Source organism: Bufo bufo, chromosome 2, assembly GCF_905171765.1.
Source record: "Bufo bufo chromosome 2, aBufBuf1.1, whole genome shotgun sequence".
NCBI classification, from domain to species: Eukaryota; Metazoa; Chordata; class Amphibia; order Anura; family Bufonidae; genus Bufo; species Bufo bufo.
The window spans coordinates 466,282,035-466,295,613 of NC_053390.1; the positions used below are offsets into that span (position 1 = coordinate 466,282,035).

At 43.7% G+C, this 13,579-nt stretch overlaps 1 protein-coding gene across 2 annotated transcripts in view; it reads left to right on the forward strand.

The window, feature by feature from the left end:
- Window positions 1-7,415, forward strand: part of UPF1 (UPF1 RNA helicase and ATPase) — a 119,377-nt gene extending 111,962 nt beyond the window's left edge. For both annotated transcript variants that reach the window (XM_040417665.1, XM_040417666.1), the window contains exons 23-24: window positions 1,263-1,385; window positions 7,333-7,415. In XM_040417665.1, the coding sequence (XP_040273599.1) occupies window positions 1,263-1,382 (120 nt within the window). In that variant the 3' untranslated portion in view covers window positions 1,383-1,385; window positions 7,333-7,415. The remainder of the gene's footprint in view (window positions 1-1,262; window positions 1,386-7,332) is intronic.
- The last annotated feature ends 6,164 nt before the right edge of the window (window positions 7,416-13,579 follow it).

A 13,579-nucleotide genomic window follows, 5' to 3' on the forward strand; every position in this document is an offset into this window, starting at 1 on the left:
AGACAGCTAACCCCCCCCCCCCCCCCCCCTTATTCTTTGGTCATTCTTTTGCAAGCATTATGTTTACTCACTACCATTTTGTTATGGTGTTTTTGCCTGTTAGTGAAGGTGATGTGAAAATGCCTGAAATAAAATGCTAAGAGCTCCGGCATACTTCTTTGAAAGGCAAACCAGAAAGCCATAAATGCCCCCTGATTAGAGTTAAGCGAGCCCAAAGTTCGGGTTCGTACCGAACTTTGCGAGTTCGGGTACCCAAACCCGGACTTTTTCACTGACGTTCTGTGTTCGAGTAATTTTATTATTTTCCGTTATAACGGAAAATACTATTCTTAAAACAGAATGCTAAATAAAATGTCTGAGGGGTAAAAAGAAAAGAAAAACACACCTCACGCAAAAACACACATCACGCAGCCGGTATCTTATTTTCTTCAGGATCTGCAAAAGGACCTGCGATTATGTTACCGCGCTCACCATGTGGTGAGCCCGGTGACGTCACTGCAGGTCCTAAAAAAAGAAGATACCGGCTTTGCGATCAAGTGGGTGAGGTGAATGTGTTTTTTTTTTTTTTTTTGTTTTTTTTTTCTTTTTTGTACCCCTCAGTAGACGTTAGTAAGCATTCTGTTTTAAGAATGCTATTTTCCGTTATAACTGAAAATAATAAAGTGAAGTTCGGGTCCCAATTGACTGACTTAAATGGGGTCCGGATTCAGGGTGAAATTCGGGTTCCGAACCCGAACTTTGACCTGAAGTTAGGCTGAACCCGAACTTCCACAGGTTCGCTCAACTTTACTCCGATTAACAAAAATGCCAGTAGAAAAATGTGTCTCCATATTTCCCATATACCTTCAACTAACATCTGGAGCTGGAATTTTTACTGCAAAAAAATAAAAAAAACTCACCTTACCTAAACCTAACTACTTAATCCCCTGTTACATAACTGCTGCAACCACTGGCCTTAGCGGTCTGATGTCCTACATAAAGATGAGACCACTGAGGCCAATGATTGGCTACAGCAGTGCACGTTGGTAAACAGAGTGGCAGGGACCACCAAAGAAGGAAAAAAGACACCCCTGGATTTACAGAGTTGTACGTGAATACAACCCTAAACAGTGTCGCTACCTATAGGTTGTCTTCTATTGGAGCTGAGGATGTATATTTTTTCGATTCCTGGGACAACCTCTGTAACATCGGGGAAGGAAGTGAATACTGGCTTAAATCTCTTTTCATTTGAAAATTACAGTGAGTGTGCTCTCTCATTCCAGGATAGCTACCTTGGTGATGAATTTAAGTCTCAGATTGATGTTGCGTTATCGCAGGACTCCACTTACCAGGGGGAGCGCGCCTATCAACTTGGAGGTGTGACTGGGCTGTCACAGTACTAGTGTGTAAGTGCTTTTCACCATTCTTTCTTAAAAGATAAATACAATGAAACAGTAACTGCTAACGCATTTTTTTTTCTAATCTGCCTAAAATTTTTTTTTTAGAAAGGTCTTTTTAATCCCTTCTTGCTCATTGACGTACTATTACATCACTGAGCTCAGTGAGATAAAGGGGTTGTCGTCTTATCCTATGTTTATGACTTATCAGATAGTTCATAATAAGAGATGAGCGGATTTCATATTTTGAAATTCGTTCACGCTTTGGTGGTAAAAGCAGAATTGCATTATGGATTTTGTTACCACGGACCATAACACAATTCTATGACGGAATGTATAACGGAATGCCTTCCGTTGTTCGTTCCGTCATAATAGAAGTCTATGGGCTGCAAAACTGATCCTTTTCCGTTATGCAGTGGAATCTGCCTCTAGCAGGATGGAATAGGGTCTGTGAAAATACCTAGACTGTAAAAGTAATACAGTGTATAGTGCAAGAGATCAAATGATCAAAGGTAATTGCTGTCACAGTGTCCGTAACAATCCAATCTATTAAATTCCATTATTTAAATTGCATGGAAAACACTAAATAAAAATAAAAGCCGGAATAGTTTTTTGGCAAGCCCATATCCTAAGAAAAATGAAATGTTTAAGGTTCAAAGCATAAATCCCAAAATTTTATTAATGAAACTAATTATATATTACTAATAAACTCCTTGCAAAATACAGACCCTGACACACCTCCAGCAGCAGACAAATATGTAAATTTTGGGTGTCAGAATATGGTGTAGTGACCATTTAAAAAAAAATTTGTAGAACATAACAAAACCTACCGTATTTTTCGCCCCATAAGACGCACTTTTTTTCTCCCAAAAGTGGGGGGGGGGAATGGCAGTCCGTCTTATGGGGCAAATGCTGCCATCTTTACATCGCTAGCTCAGTGATGTATCAGCGGGGACGGAGGAGGGGCTGGAGGCCGGCAACTTGCGGCGGGGCCCGATGCAGTCACTGTACTCTTACATCGGGCCCCGCTGCTCACAGCAGTATACATATATAAACACTAATCCTTAACCTCCAGTAACTTTTTAAAGCAGCGCTATTCTGTTTGTTTACTACTTACAATCAAGCTCCGGTAACAGGCAGAGCGGGCGGCGACGTAACGTCACACGCCTGCTCCTCCCACGTTATGAATGAAGCAAGCGTGTGACGTGAGTGACGTTACTCTGCCTGTTACAGGAGCTTCATTGTAAGTAGTAAACAAACAGGATAGCACTGCTTTAAAGTTACTGGAGGTTAAAGATTAGTGTTTAGATATGTATACTGCTGTGAGCGGCGGGGCCCGGTGTATTGGGGGACACTGTAATGATGGGGGGGATTTGTGGATGACACTATATAGCATAAGATGCTATATAGTGTCATCGACAGATCTCTCCATAGCATGGTCATCCAAAGATACTTCTCCCCATAACAGCGTCATCCACAGATCCCCCCCCCACTTCTCCATAACAGTGCCATCCACAGATCCCCCCCCATAACAGTGCCATCCACAGATCCCCCCCCCCATAACAGTGCCATCCACAGATCCCCCCCCCATAACAGTGCCATCCACAGATCCCCCCCCATAACAGTGCCATCCACAGATCTCCCCCCCATAACAGTGCCATCCACAGATCTCCCCCCCATAACAGTGCCATCCACAGACCCCCCCCCCCCATAACAGTGCCATCCACAGATCCCCTATAATAGTGTCATCACCTACCAAAAGGACACCTTTTGGTTAAAAATATTTATTTCTTATTTTCCTTCTCAAAAACCTTATGGGGCGAAAAATACGGTATATCAATTTGCCATCTCCATAATCGTACTAACCTGCAGAATAAAGATGACATGTTATTTTCTCGTGAATGGCATTGGGGGACACAGCACCATGGGTATATGCCCAGCTGACACTAGAAAGAAAAGTGTTGGCTCCACCAATCTGGGCTATACCCACTGCACATGCTGAAGCTAACAAGTTTTTTTTTTTTTCTAGTGTCAGTAGGAGGCAGACATGACCTGCTCTTTTTCTTTGCAGGTCCTGCTTTTTTTCTTTCTTTTTTCTTTCTTTCACAGGTTCAGCAGGCTGGGGCTCAATCGTGGGCTTCCACCATAGTTGCACCCCCTGCGGGCGCATACTTTGTACTTAGACGGTCACCTCTGCGACCCGTCTTCTCTTCCCATCAGGAAGTGTATGCGAGTTCTGGGCCTCATGGTGGCCTCCTTCAAGGCAATCCCCTATGCCTAATTGCACACCAGACTTCTCCAGAGGTCCCTTCTCTCCAGGTGGGACAAGTCTCCGTCAGGTCTTGATTGCCTGATCCGCCTCCCCCCGGAGGTCCACCGGGACTTGCGTTGGTGGCTCCTACCTCGCACGGTCTCCCTCGGCAGGTCTTTCCTTCTGCCAGGTTGGCAGGTGATCACCACCGATGCCAGCCTGGGAGCTGTCTTCGGGTCCCTCACTGCCCAGGGGCAGTGGTCAGCGGAAGAGTCCTCCCTGTCGATCAATGTCCTGGAACTCAGGGCCATTTTCCTTGCTCTCTGCCGCTGGACTAACCTGCTAGACGGTCTCCCGATCCGGATCCAGTCGAACAATTCCACGGCCGTGGCTTACTTGAATCACCAGGGGGGGCACCTGAAGCGGGACTGTCCTCAGGGAAGCCTTGCGAATCCTGCGGTGGGCGGAAGCTCACGTTCCCGCTCTCTCCGCAGTCTACATCCCCGGGGTCGACGAATGGGCGCGACCCGGGCGATTGATCTCTCCATCGGAGGTGTTTCTGCACCGATGTCAAAGGTGGGGAACCCCAGACGTGGATCTGTTCGCTTCTCGTCTGAACCACAAGATTCCGGCTTATGTTGCCAGGTCCCGGGACCTTCAGGCTCTGGCGGTGGATGCTCTGGTTTTTCTTTGGTCTCAGTTCAGCTTCCTTTTACCTCTTTCCTCCCTTTCCGCTTCTTCCCCGGGTACTCAAACTCCTCAAGGAGGCTCGGGTCCCGGCGATCCTGGTGGCTCCGGATTGGCCTCGCAGAGCGTGGTACGCAGATCTCCTGTTTCTGCTCGCCAACGTCCTGTGGCAGCTTCCCCTGCGTCCCGACCTCCTTTCCCAAGGTCCGCTATTCCACCCGAATTTACCGCAACTGCGTTTAACGGCGTGACTGTTGAGGCCGCGGTCCTGAGATTCCACGGTCTCACGGAGTCTGTCATTCAGACTATGCTTAACGCCCGCAAACCCCAATCAGCCAGAATTTATCACCGTACCTGGCGGGCATATTTTTCCTGGTGTGAATCTGGCCAGTTTTACTCTCTGCTTTTCTGTGCCTAGGATCCTGTCTTTTCTCCAGGCCGGCTTTGACAAGGGTCTTCAACTGCCCTCTCCGAAGGGTCTGATTTCGGCCCTGTCCGTTCTTTTCCAGAGGTCTCTGGCTTCCCGTCTTCAGGTGAAGACTTTTTCTCCAGGGGGTCGCTCTGTGGAGCCTTGGGACTTGAACATTGTCCTTGACGCTCTTCAGTCTTCTCCTTTCGAGCCACTGAAGGATGTCTCTTTCCTTCGTTTCATTTAAGGTCGACTTCCTTGTGGCTATTACCTCTATCTGCAGGGTCTCCCTACCTTGTGTTCCACCAGGACAAAGTGGTCCTTCGTCTGGTTCCCTCTTTTCTCCCCCAAGGTGGTGTCCTCATTCCATTTTATTGAGGAGATTGTCCTTCCTTCTTTCTGTCCTAATCCCGCTCATCCCAGGGAGAGATCCCTTCATCGTTTGGATGACGTTCGGGCGCTCCGCCTATGTCTTCAGTTAACGGAGTCTTTCAGGCGTTCAGACTCCCTTTTTGTCGTTCCTGACGGACCTCATAAGGGTCTGCAAGCTTCCAAAGCCAGTCTCCCGTTTGATTCGGTCGGCTGTCAAGGAGGCCTATGTTGCAAAGGGTTTGATTTCCCCCCTTTCAGTTGACCGCTCACTCCACTAGGGTGGTCGGGGCCTCTTGGGAAGTTCGGCATCAGGCTTCTGCTTCCCAGGTCTGCAGGGCCGCCACCTGGGCTTCGCTTCATACCTTTTCGAGGTTCTATAAGAACCATTCCTTGGCCTCTGCCGATGCAAGCTTGGGTCGCAAGGTTCTGTAAGCAGCTGTTAGGTGGCTTGCATGGCTGTTTCTTTCCTCCCTCGTGGACTGCTTTTGGACGTCCCTTGGTCCTGTGTCCTCCGATGCCATTCACGAGAAAAATTGATTTTTGTACTCGCCGTAAAATCCTTTTCTCGTAGGATGCATTGGGGGACACGGATCTCACCCTTTTTGGTTATTTCTAGACTTCCGGGTTTTTTCCCGGGGGGTTCTGTTCTCATCCTATCTCTGGTTTAGGACATGTTGGCTTCTTTTTTGTTTGGTTGTTGATCCTACTGCTTTTTTGACCAACTGGTTAGCTCCAGCATGTGCAGTGGATATAGCCCAGATGGGTGGAGCCAACACTTTTCTTTCTAGTGTCAGTCTCCTAGTGGCAACTGGGCATATACCCATGGTGCTGTGTCCCATGGTGGTGTGTCCCCCAATGCATCCTTCGAGAAAAGGATTTTACAGTGAGTACAAAAATATTTTTTTACTGTGCAGGGAAAAAATCGAATCCCTAAAAACCATGGTGGTGTTGTGTTGTTTTTTTTTCTACACTTGTCCTCCAAATTTCTTTTTGAAAATACAACTCATTACACATAACAAGCTCTCATTATGGCTGTCGACAAAAAAAGTTATGGCTTTTGAAATGCAGAGCTGAAGAAACGAAATGTAATTGACTGTAGCCTTAAGTGATATACCAACAAAAGCTGAAACCAGCAATTATGTGTACCGCACGACCACAAAACATGAAACTCCTACAAAAGCAAAACCAACCCGCGGTAATGTTCGTACAAATCTTTATTAAACAAATATGCACACATACAAATTAAATAATTAAAACCCAGTAGGGAAATGCAGAGAAGTGTGGATAAAACCCCCCCTAGAGCCAGTACGTATATCAATACATAATAGTTGCTTATAGTTACCGCTGCTTATGTGGTACACCAAAAAATAGCAGAAAGGAATGAACCAATTCATGTCAATCTCCTCAATAATTGCATAAATATACCTCAGGCCTAAATGATTCGAACCTGGGTAGCTTGAAGAGACTAATAAGCATAACATTATGTAAGGTACCACTCACCCTAGGTATTAGCACATAAGCAGCGATACTGGCATAATGAGTACATGGCGGATAACCAACCTGGCTGGAGGGACGGCCCGACTTCCGTTTCGCTCACTAGCTTTTTCACAGGGCACAATGAACCTGCCATGTGACCCACCCCTTATACCCAGCCTATCTACATAAGCCAAAGATACAGCAATCGGATCCCTCCCATCCTACACCTGGGAAGCGCTTCCATATGTCCCGTTTCACGTGCAGAGCGGCCGTCATGCGTGATGACAAAAGCGCGCATACGCCCTTGGCCAGACCACGCAATGATCGAGCTCCCCAACCACGCCCCCGGCCCGAGCCACACCAGCTCTGCGCAGCAAACCGGATGTGACAGGTCGGAAGCATAGGTGACGTGCCCCCAACAATCACATGATCCGGACGCAGCGATACGGTCGCCTGGCAACGGTGACCACATGACCCACAAGTAGGTGGAGGAACTCGTGTATGTCTGTATATCTCCCATACTATCTCGAATGCACAGAAATGATCCACACTTCTCTGCATTTCCCTACTGGGTTTTAATTATTTAATTTGTATGTGTGCATATTTGTTTAATAAAGTTTTGTACGAACATTACCGCGGGTTGGTTTTGCTTCTGTAGGAGTTTCATGTAGCCTTAAGTGGCAAACTAAGTTGCGTCCTTAGGGCATTTCTTTGACGTTTAATCTTGGCCACTGAAGAATGAGTTGTTCTTTGTTTTCCAGGTTGAAGACGAGCTAAGCCCGCGTGGAACTTAGTTCATCCACATTTTATTCTGAGTAATAAAAAAATAAACGGATACCTGTTTTCCACTGCTAAAACTGAAGCACCACTGTGAGAGCAACAGGAGAGAGAGGAACGTGAGAGGGATAAAATAAAAAATATCGAGAGAGCGAAAGCGAGCGAGACCACTGCAAGCACACAGAGGCGAGGAGAACGATAGGAGACGTGGCTATACATCAGAGAAGCCACACGCACCTTAACAGGATAGGTAGTAAATGGGAGTAACAATTGCCATCAAGTTGCCGCTGTAAGAAGTTCAACAACCCGCTAGACCTCTCTAGCCCACCACGTAACATGGGCAAGGGCTGAAGGAACAGCTTTTGTTTATCAGCTGGTTATGTACTCCTTTGGCACTATTTTATCAAAGCTGGAGAAAAACAGTTCCTTATCTCAGAGTTGTTTTTTTAACACAGATTCATTAGAGTCTGTTTTAAACTATATAGGCAGCATATTCTAGTTTCTTCAACACAAACCACAGTATTAATGAGAATTGAAGAGGTCAACTTTGAGATGCAGGTTTGATTTTCAAACTGGCTTTGATTAAGAAACCGATGGTCTCCACCGAGTCCTTCTACCTAAAGGTTCTGTACTAGTTGGTTTTAAAACTTTCTAGAGAAACAAAGTGCTGGATGTATTTTCTTTTCTTTTTATTCTGCTGGTTGCGGTGGACCTGAGTACTGCAAGACATTGTGGTTGATGCTGTGGCAAGTCAGAAATGCTGCCACAAACAGGGACTTTCAGATGCAGCAAATGACTCAATGACTAGCCTCTCTTTCCTAAAGCAGTGTAGCAGAGCAATGGAGTATACAAACTCCCTTAAGGAGAGGGGTTTTCTCAGTGTTTTCTGTATGCTTTGATTGGCTACTGTCTGGACTCTACTCCACAAAACAAATAATCTTTGTTTAGGCAAATGTGTATGCTTAAGAAAAGAGGCAGATTTTTTCTGCCCTTCGGCACCCATCGGTCAGGGTGATTCAAGCTAGCCTGCTATTGTGAAATTCCCCTCCCAGATATGGATCTAGTAGTGGAAACTGGGGATTATATAGGTTTGAAAGTAAAGTATTCTCAGTAGATTTGAAACCGGTTGGAAAGCAAACAGGATTGCAGGCAGTGAGGAAGGTGGCCCACAGTCAGTGTGACTGGAAAAGCATTCAATCCATTTGATCAGAGGCTAAATGGATTTGTCCTTAAAGCAAGGCAGTAAAAGTAACTATTTGTATGTCAGCTCAGATTTATATAACCTGTATACCAGTGGTATTATTGCAATACCGTTATCACAGTCTAATAATGAAGTACATGAGCTATGAACAGCTCTTCTAGTCCATCCCCTTAGTATTTTTAATGTAGGCACCATTATATGACTTCTTTAGTTTAGCAGATGTGAAACAAACCACAAGCTTTAGTTTCTATTCTGTGTAGAGAACTAACAGTTTCTGGGTGGCACCGTGCCAGTCATTTACTGGTAGCACAACTGCATAGGTGTAGCTTCACTCTTGTCCTGTGCACTTAGCATCTCCTACATGACGTTGGCCACCTTCCTTTCTGCAAAATTAGGGGTTTTATTTATCAATGCTGCCGAAGGGCTCTTTTTTTTTCTTTTTTTTTTTTCGCCCTTACCCTTGCACTGCTTTCTTAGTAGATGAGTTAAATGTGTATTTAGAGTTTCCTCTTCAATAACACCAATTTATTGCTCAAAGATGAATTAGTATATGATCTCACTTTTATTTTGCAGACTAAAAAGCATCTGCTGGCTTTATTTCTATTTTCCTTTTAGGAGTTATTGAGTTTTTAATACCCTGGAATGCTTGTGCTAGCACAGTGTATTTTTGTTTTTCCTCTCCCACTAATTTGTTTTAATCATATTTGTCATTAATAAAATGATTAATAAACAGCCCTTGCACTTATTTTTGTGGATTTCTTTTATGGCTTATAGATCTGTTGGAAGTATTCATTTTATCCAGTTTGTCTTTCTGTTTTGTTTGGCTAAATTGGCTAATATCATCAATTCTCAAGATTTTCTCATTTTAAGGGAAACCTGTCACATTGACCCTGGTGTCTGAGCTGAAGGCAGCATGTTATAGAACAGCTGAGCAGATTGATGTATTGAGCCTTCTCTCTATGGCTATGTATACAGAGATAGCTGTCAATCACTGATAGGACTTCAAAGCCCAGAATGAGCAGGGATATAAATTAATGAAATATGTTATATTGAATATTTTCTCACAAAACTATATACACTATCGATTTGCTACTTGCAGGTTAGTTTGCATTTTCATGATGACTGGCTTAAACAAGTTTATGTATAAGAGTGCACAGTTAGGAGCACCTGATGTCACACGCTTCTTTAAAGACACCGGCTAGGCTAGGTTTACCCAGTTAGGTATTCGGTTCACTTGACTTTACTATAAGTATATTGGCCTTGGATTCTCAATCAGCAGGGAATATGTCCAGATCTTCTACATTTTATCTGTAGTACTTCCAAACTATACACAACCCATAATATCTACACGTGAGCCGCAATGTGGATGTCCCAGTATCCTCCCCACACACACTCTTCATGTTTCCTAAAAAACTGATTTTTGAATGTCTTGAAAATGTAAAAAATTCCTGCTTCCTTAACCCCTTCAAGACCAAGCTAGTTTTTACCTTCAGGAACAGGCCATTTTTAGCAAATCTGACATGTCACTTTATGTGGTAATAACTTTAAATAGCTTTTACTTATACAGGCCATTCTGAGATTTTCTCGACACATCGTATACTTCATGACAGTGGAAAAATTAAGTCAAAAATGTTCATTTATAAAAAAAATACCAAATTTACCAAACATTTGGAAAAACTAGCACATTTTAATTTCTATACTTTTATAATAAACAGTAATACCTCCAAAAATAGTTAGTTTATATTCCCTATATGTCTACTTCATGTTGTGATCATTTTGTGAATGCCATTTTATTTTTTGGGGAAGTTATAAGTTTAGAAGCAAATCTTGAAATTTTTTAAAACATTTCCAAACCCACTTTTTAAGGACCAGTTCAGGTCTGAAGTCACTTTGTGAGGCTTACATATTAGAAACCACCCAAAAATGACCCCATTTTAGAAACTACACCCCTCAAGGTATTCAAAACTGATTTTACAAACATTAACCCTTTAGGTGTTCTACAAGAATTAAAGGAAAATGGAGATGGTTTCCGAATTTCACTTTTTTGGCAGATTTTCCATTTTAATCCATTTTTTCCAGTAATAAAGCAAGGGTTAACAGCCAAACAAAACTCTATATTTATTACCCTGATTCTGTAGTTTACAGAAACACCCCACATGTGGTTGTAAACTGCTGTTTGGGCACACGGCAGGGCGCAGAAGGAAATGAATGCCATTTGGTTTTTGGAAGGCAGATTTCACTGGGCACATTTGAAGACCCCCTGATGCACCCCTAGAGTAGAAACTCCAAAAAATGACACTATTTTAGGGTACATATGATTTTTGGTTGCTGTATATTACACTTTTTGTGAGGCAAGGTAACAAAAAATAGCTGTTTTGGCACCGTTTTTTTTGTTATTTACAACATTCATCTGACAGGTTAGATCATGTGGTATTTTTTTAGAGCAGGTTGTTACGGACGCAACAATACCAAATATGGCAACTTTTTTTTTGTTTCAGTTTTACATAATAAAGCATTTTTGAGAAAAAAAGATTTTTTGTGTTTCCATATTCTGAAAGCCATAGCTTCTTTTTATTTTTGGGCGACTGTCTGATGTAGGGTCTCATTTTTTGCAGGATGAGATGACTGGTTTTTATTGGTACAATTTTGGAGTGTGTGACTTTTTGATCGCTTGGTATTACACTTTTTGTTATGTAAGGTGACAAAAATGGCTTTTTTTTGAAAGTTTTGATTTTATTTTTTTACGGTGTTCACCTGAGGGGTTAGGTCATGTGATATTTTTATAGAGCAGGTCTTTACGGACGTGGCAATACCAAATGTCTTTTTATTTAAGTTTTATACACTAATATTTTTAAAACAAAAAAACATGTTTTAGTGTGTCTCCATAGTCTGAGAGCCATAGTTTTTTCATTTTTTTTTTGGGCCATTGTTTTAGGTAGGAGCTTATTTTTGCGGGATGAGGTGACTGTTTTATTGGTACTATTTTGGAGGGCATACGCCTTTTTGATTGGTGTCGCACTTTTAGTGATGTAAGGTGAGTGTATATGTGTGTGTGTGTGTATATATATATATATATATATATATATATATATATAATATACCGTATTTATCGGCGTATAACACGCACTTTTTCCCCTGAAAATAGGGGGCAAATGATGTATGCGTGTTATACGCCGATATAATGTTACAGGGGACATGCAGTTCCGGGCGCCGGACAGGTAGCAGGGCTAGGGTTGCGCCGGGTTTTCCTCTAATACACAGCCCGGTGCAGCAAGTCCGGGCTGCTTACCGCAGTGTTATCAGCGCTCCTGTGCAGGCCGGAAGTCGGGCGCCGCGGGCCGGAAGTCAGCTCCCAGCGGAGGCACAAGTTAGTCAGCGGCTGTAGTAGGAGCTCCTGACATGGTGGCAGCCTGTGCCGTGATAGATAGCGCAGCAGGTAGTGTGTGTGGTGACTGCTCTGGGTCAGCTATGCTCTGCTGTCAGGCTGCCGCTCTGCTTCTTCTCCCTGGCATTGAAGTGTCAATAGGAGTGCTGCCAGGTTCCAACTTCCAGCCACTCACCCTCCATGAATAGGGGGTGGACGGGGACTTCCCCATACTAATGTCTCCCTCTTGCCCCCATACAGTATAACGTCACCTTGGGGCTGCCCTAGTGCCCCATACAGTATAACGTCACCAAGCGGCTGCCCCCGCACAGTATAATGTCACCCTGTGGCCCCTGCCCCCATACAGTATAACGTCTCCCTGTGGCCCCCGCCCCCATACAGCATTTAAATTTTTTTCCTGAAATTTCCCTCTTAAAATGAAGGTGCGTGTTATACGCCGATAAATACGGTATATATAATTTTTTATTTTACTTTTTTGACAGTGTTCACCTGAGGAGTTAGGTCATGTGATATTTTTATAGAGCTGGTCTATTTTTTTCTTGAAACGTAATTTTTTTTTATTATAACAAAAAACACCTTTTTTCTTATTTGACAGTTGCCTAGGAGACAGAGCACTCAGGCTTGTGCTCCTGGGCTTCCCTAGGCTGGCAGCTCCGATGCCTGTGTAAGGCATCGGGGATGCCATGGCAACCATCGACCGCCGCCCGCCCGCCCCCCCCCCCCCCCCCGCAGGGGGTGATGGATTCAGAGGGAGCCCCCTCCCTCTATATACCCCGCACGTTCATCCGCCGGCCTCACCTCACACGCTGATGCTGTAACAGATTTGGCTGATGCCTCGGATTGCAGATTGCACCCACCCGATCCCATCACGTACATGCACGTGAGCATGCGGCAAGGAGCCACATTTTCTCACGTACATGCATGTGATAATGCGTGAAGGGGTTAATATCTAAAAAAAACTGAACAATGATTCCAACATAAAGTGGACATTTAAGGTAGGCTTATCTGCTGTAAAAACAATTCAAATTTTTGGAAGTAAAATAATTTCAAACTTAATACTATATAAAGTGACATTTCAGATTTGAAAAATTGGTCTCTGCATTAAGGCTAAAAATATATATATATATATATATATTTTTCACCCCTAGTGATTTTAGACTGCATCTGCTTAATGTGTCAAAGGTTTCTATATATTCCCAGACCCTCCTGTTTCTCAAATTACGTTTAATTTTTTTTAAAGCATTTTATAAATTTTCTTACTTTATACAGAGTACATAAAAACCACTAAACAGCAGATGTGTACAGTGTAAGATAATGACCCATAGGAACTTGGGCCACACTCAAAATAACATGAATAATTCTATGGAATTTCACTTTCTCAGAAACCCCAGGTTTAGGCCTCTTGCACACAACCGTTTTTCGAGTCCGCATCCGAGCTGCAGTTTTTGTGGCTCGGGTGCGGACCCATTCACTTCAATGGGGCCACAAAAGATGCGGACCCGCAAAAAAGGAAGCCGCCCGTGTTGCCTTCCACAATTTGCGGAACGGGCGCCGGCAATATAAATGCCTATTCTGGTCAGCAAAGCGCGGACAAGAATAGGACATGTTATATATTTTTTTTTTTTTTTTTTAGTGGGGCCGCGGA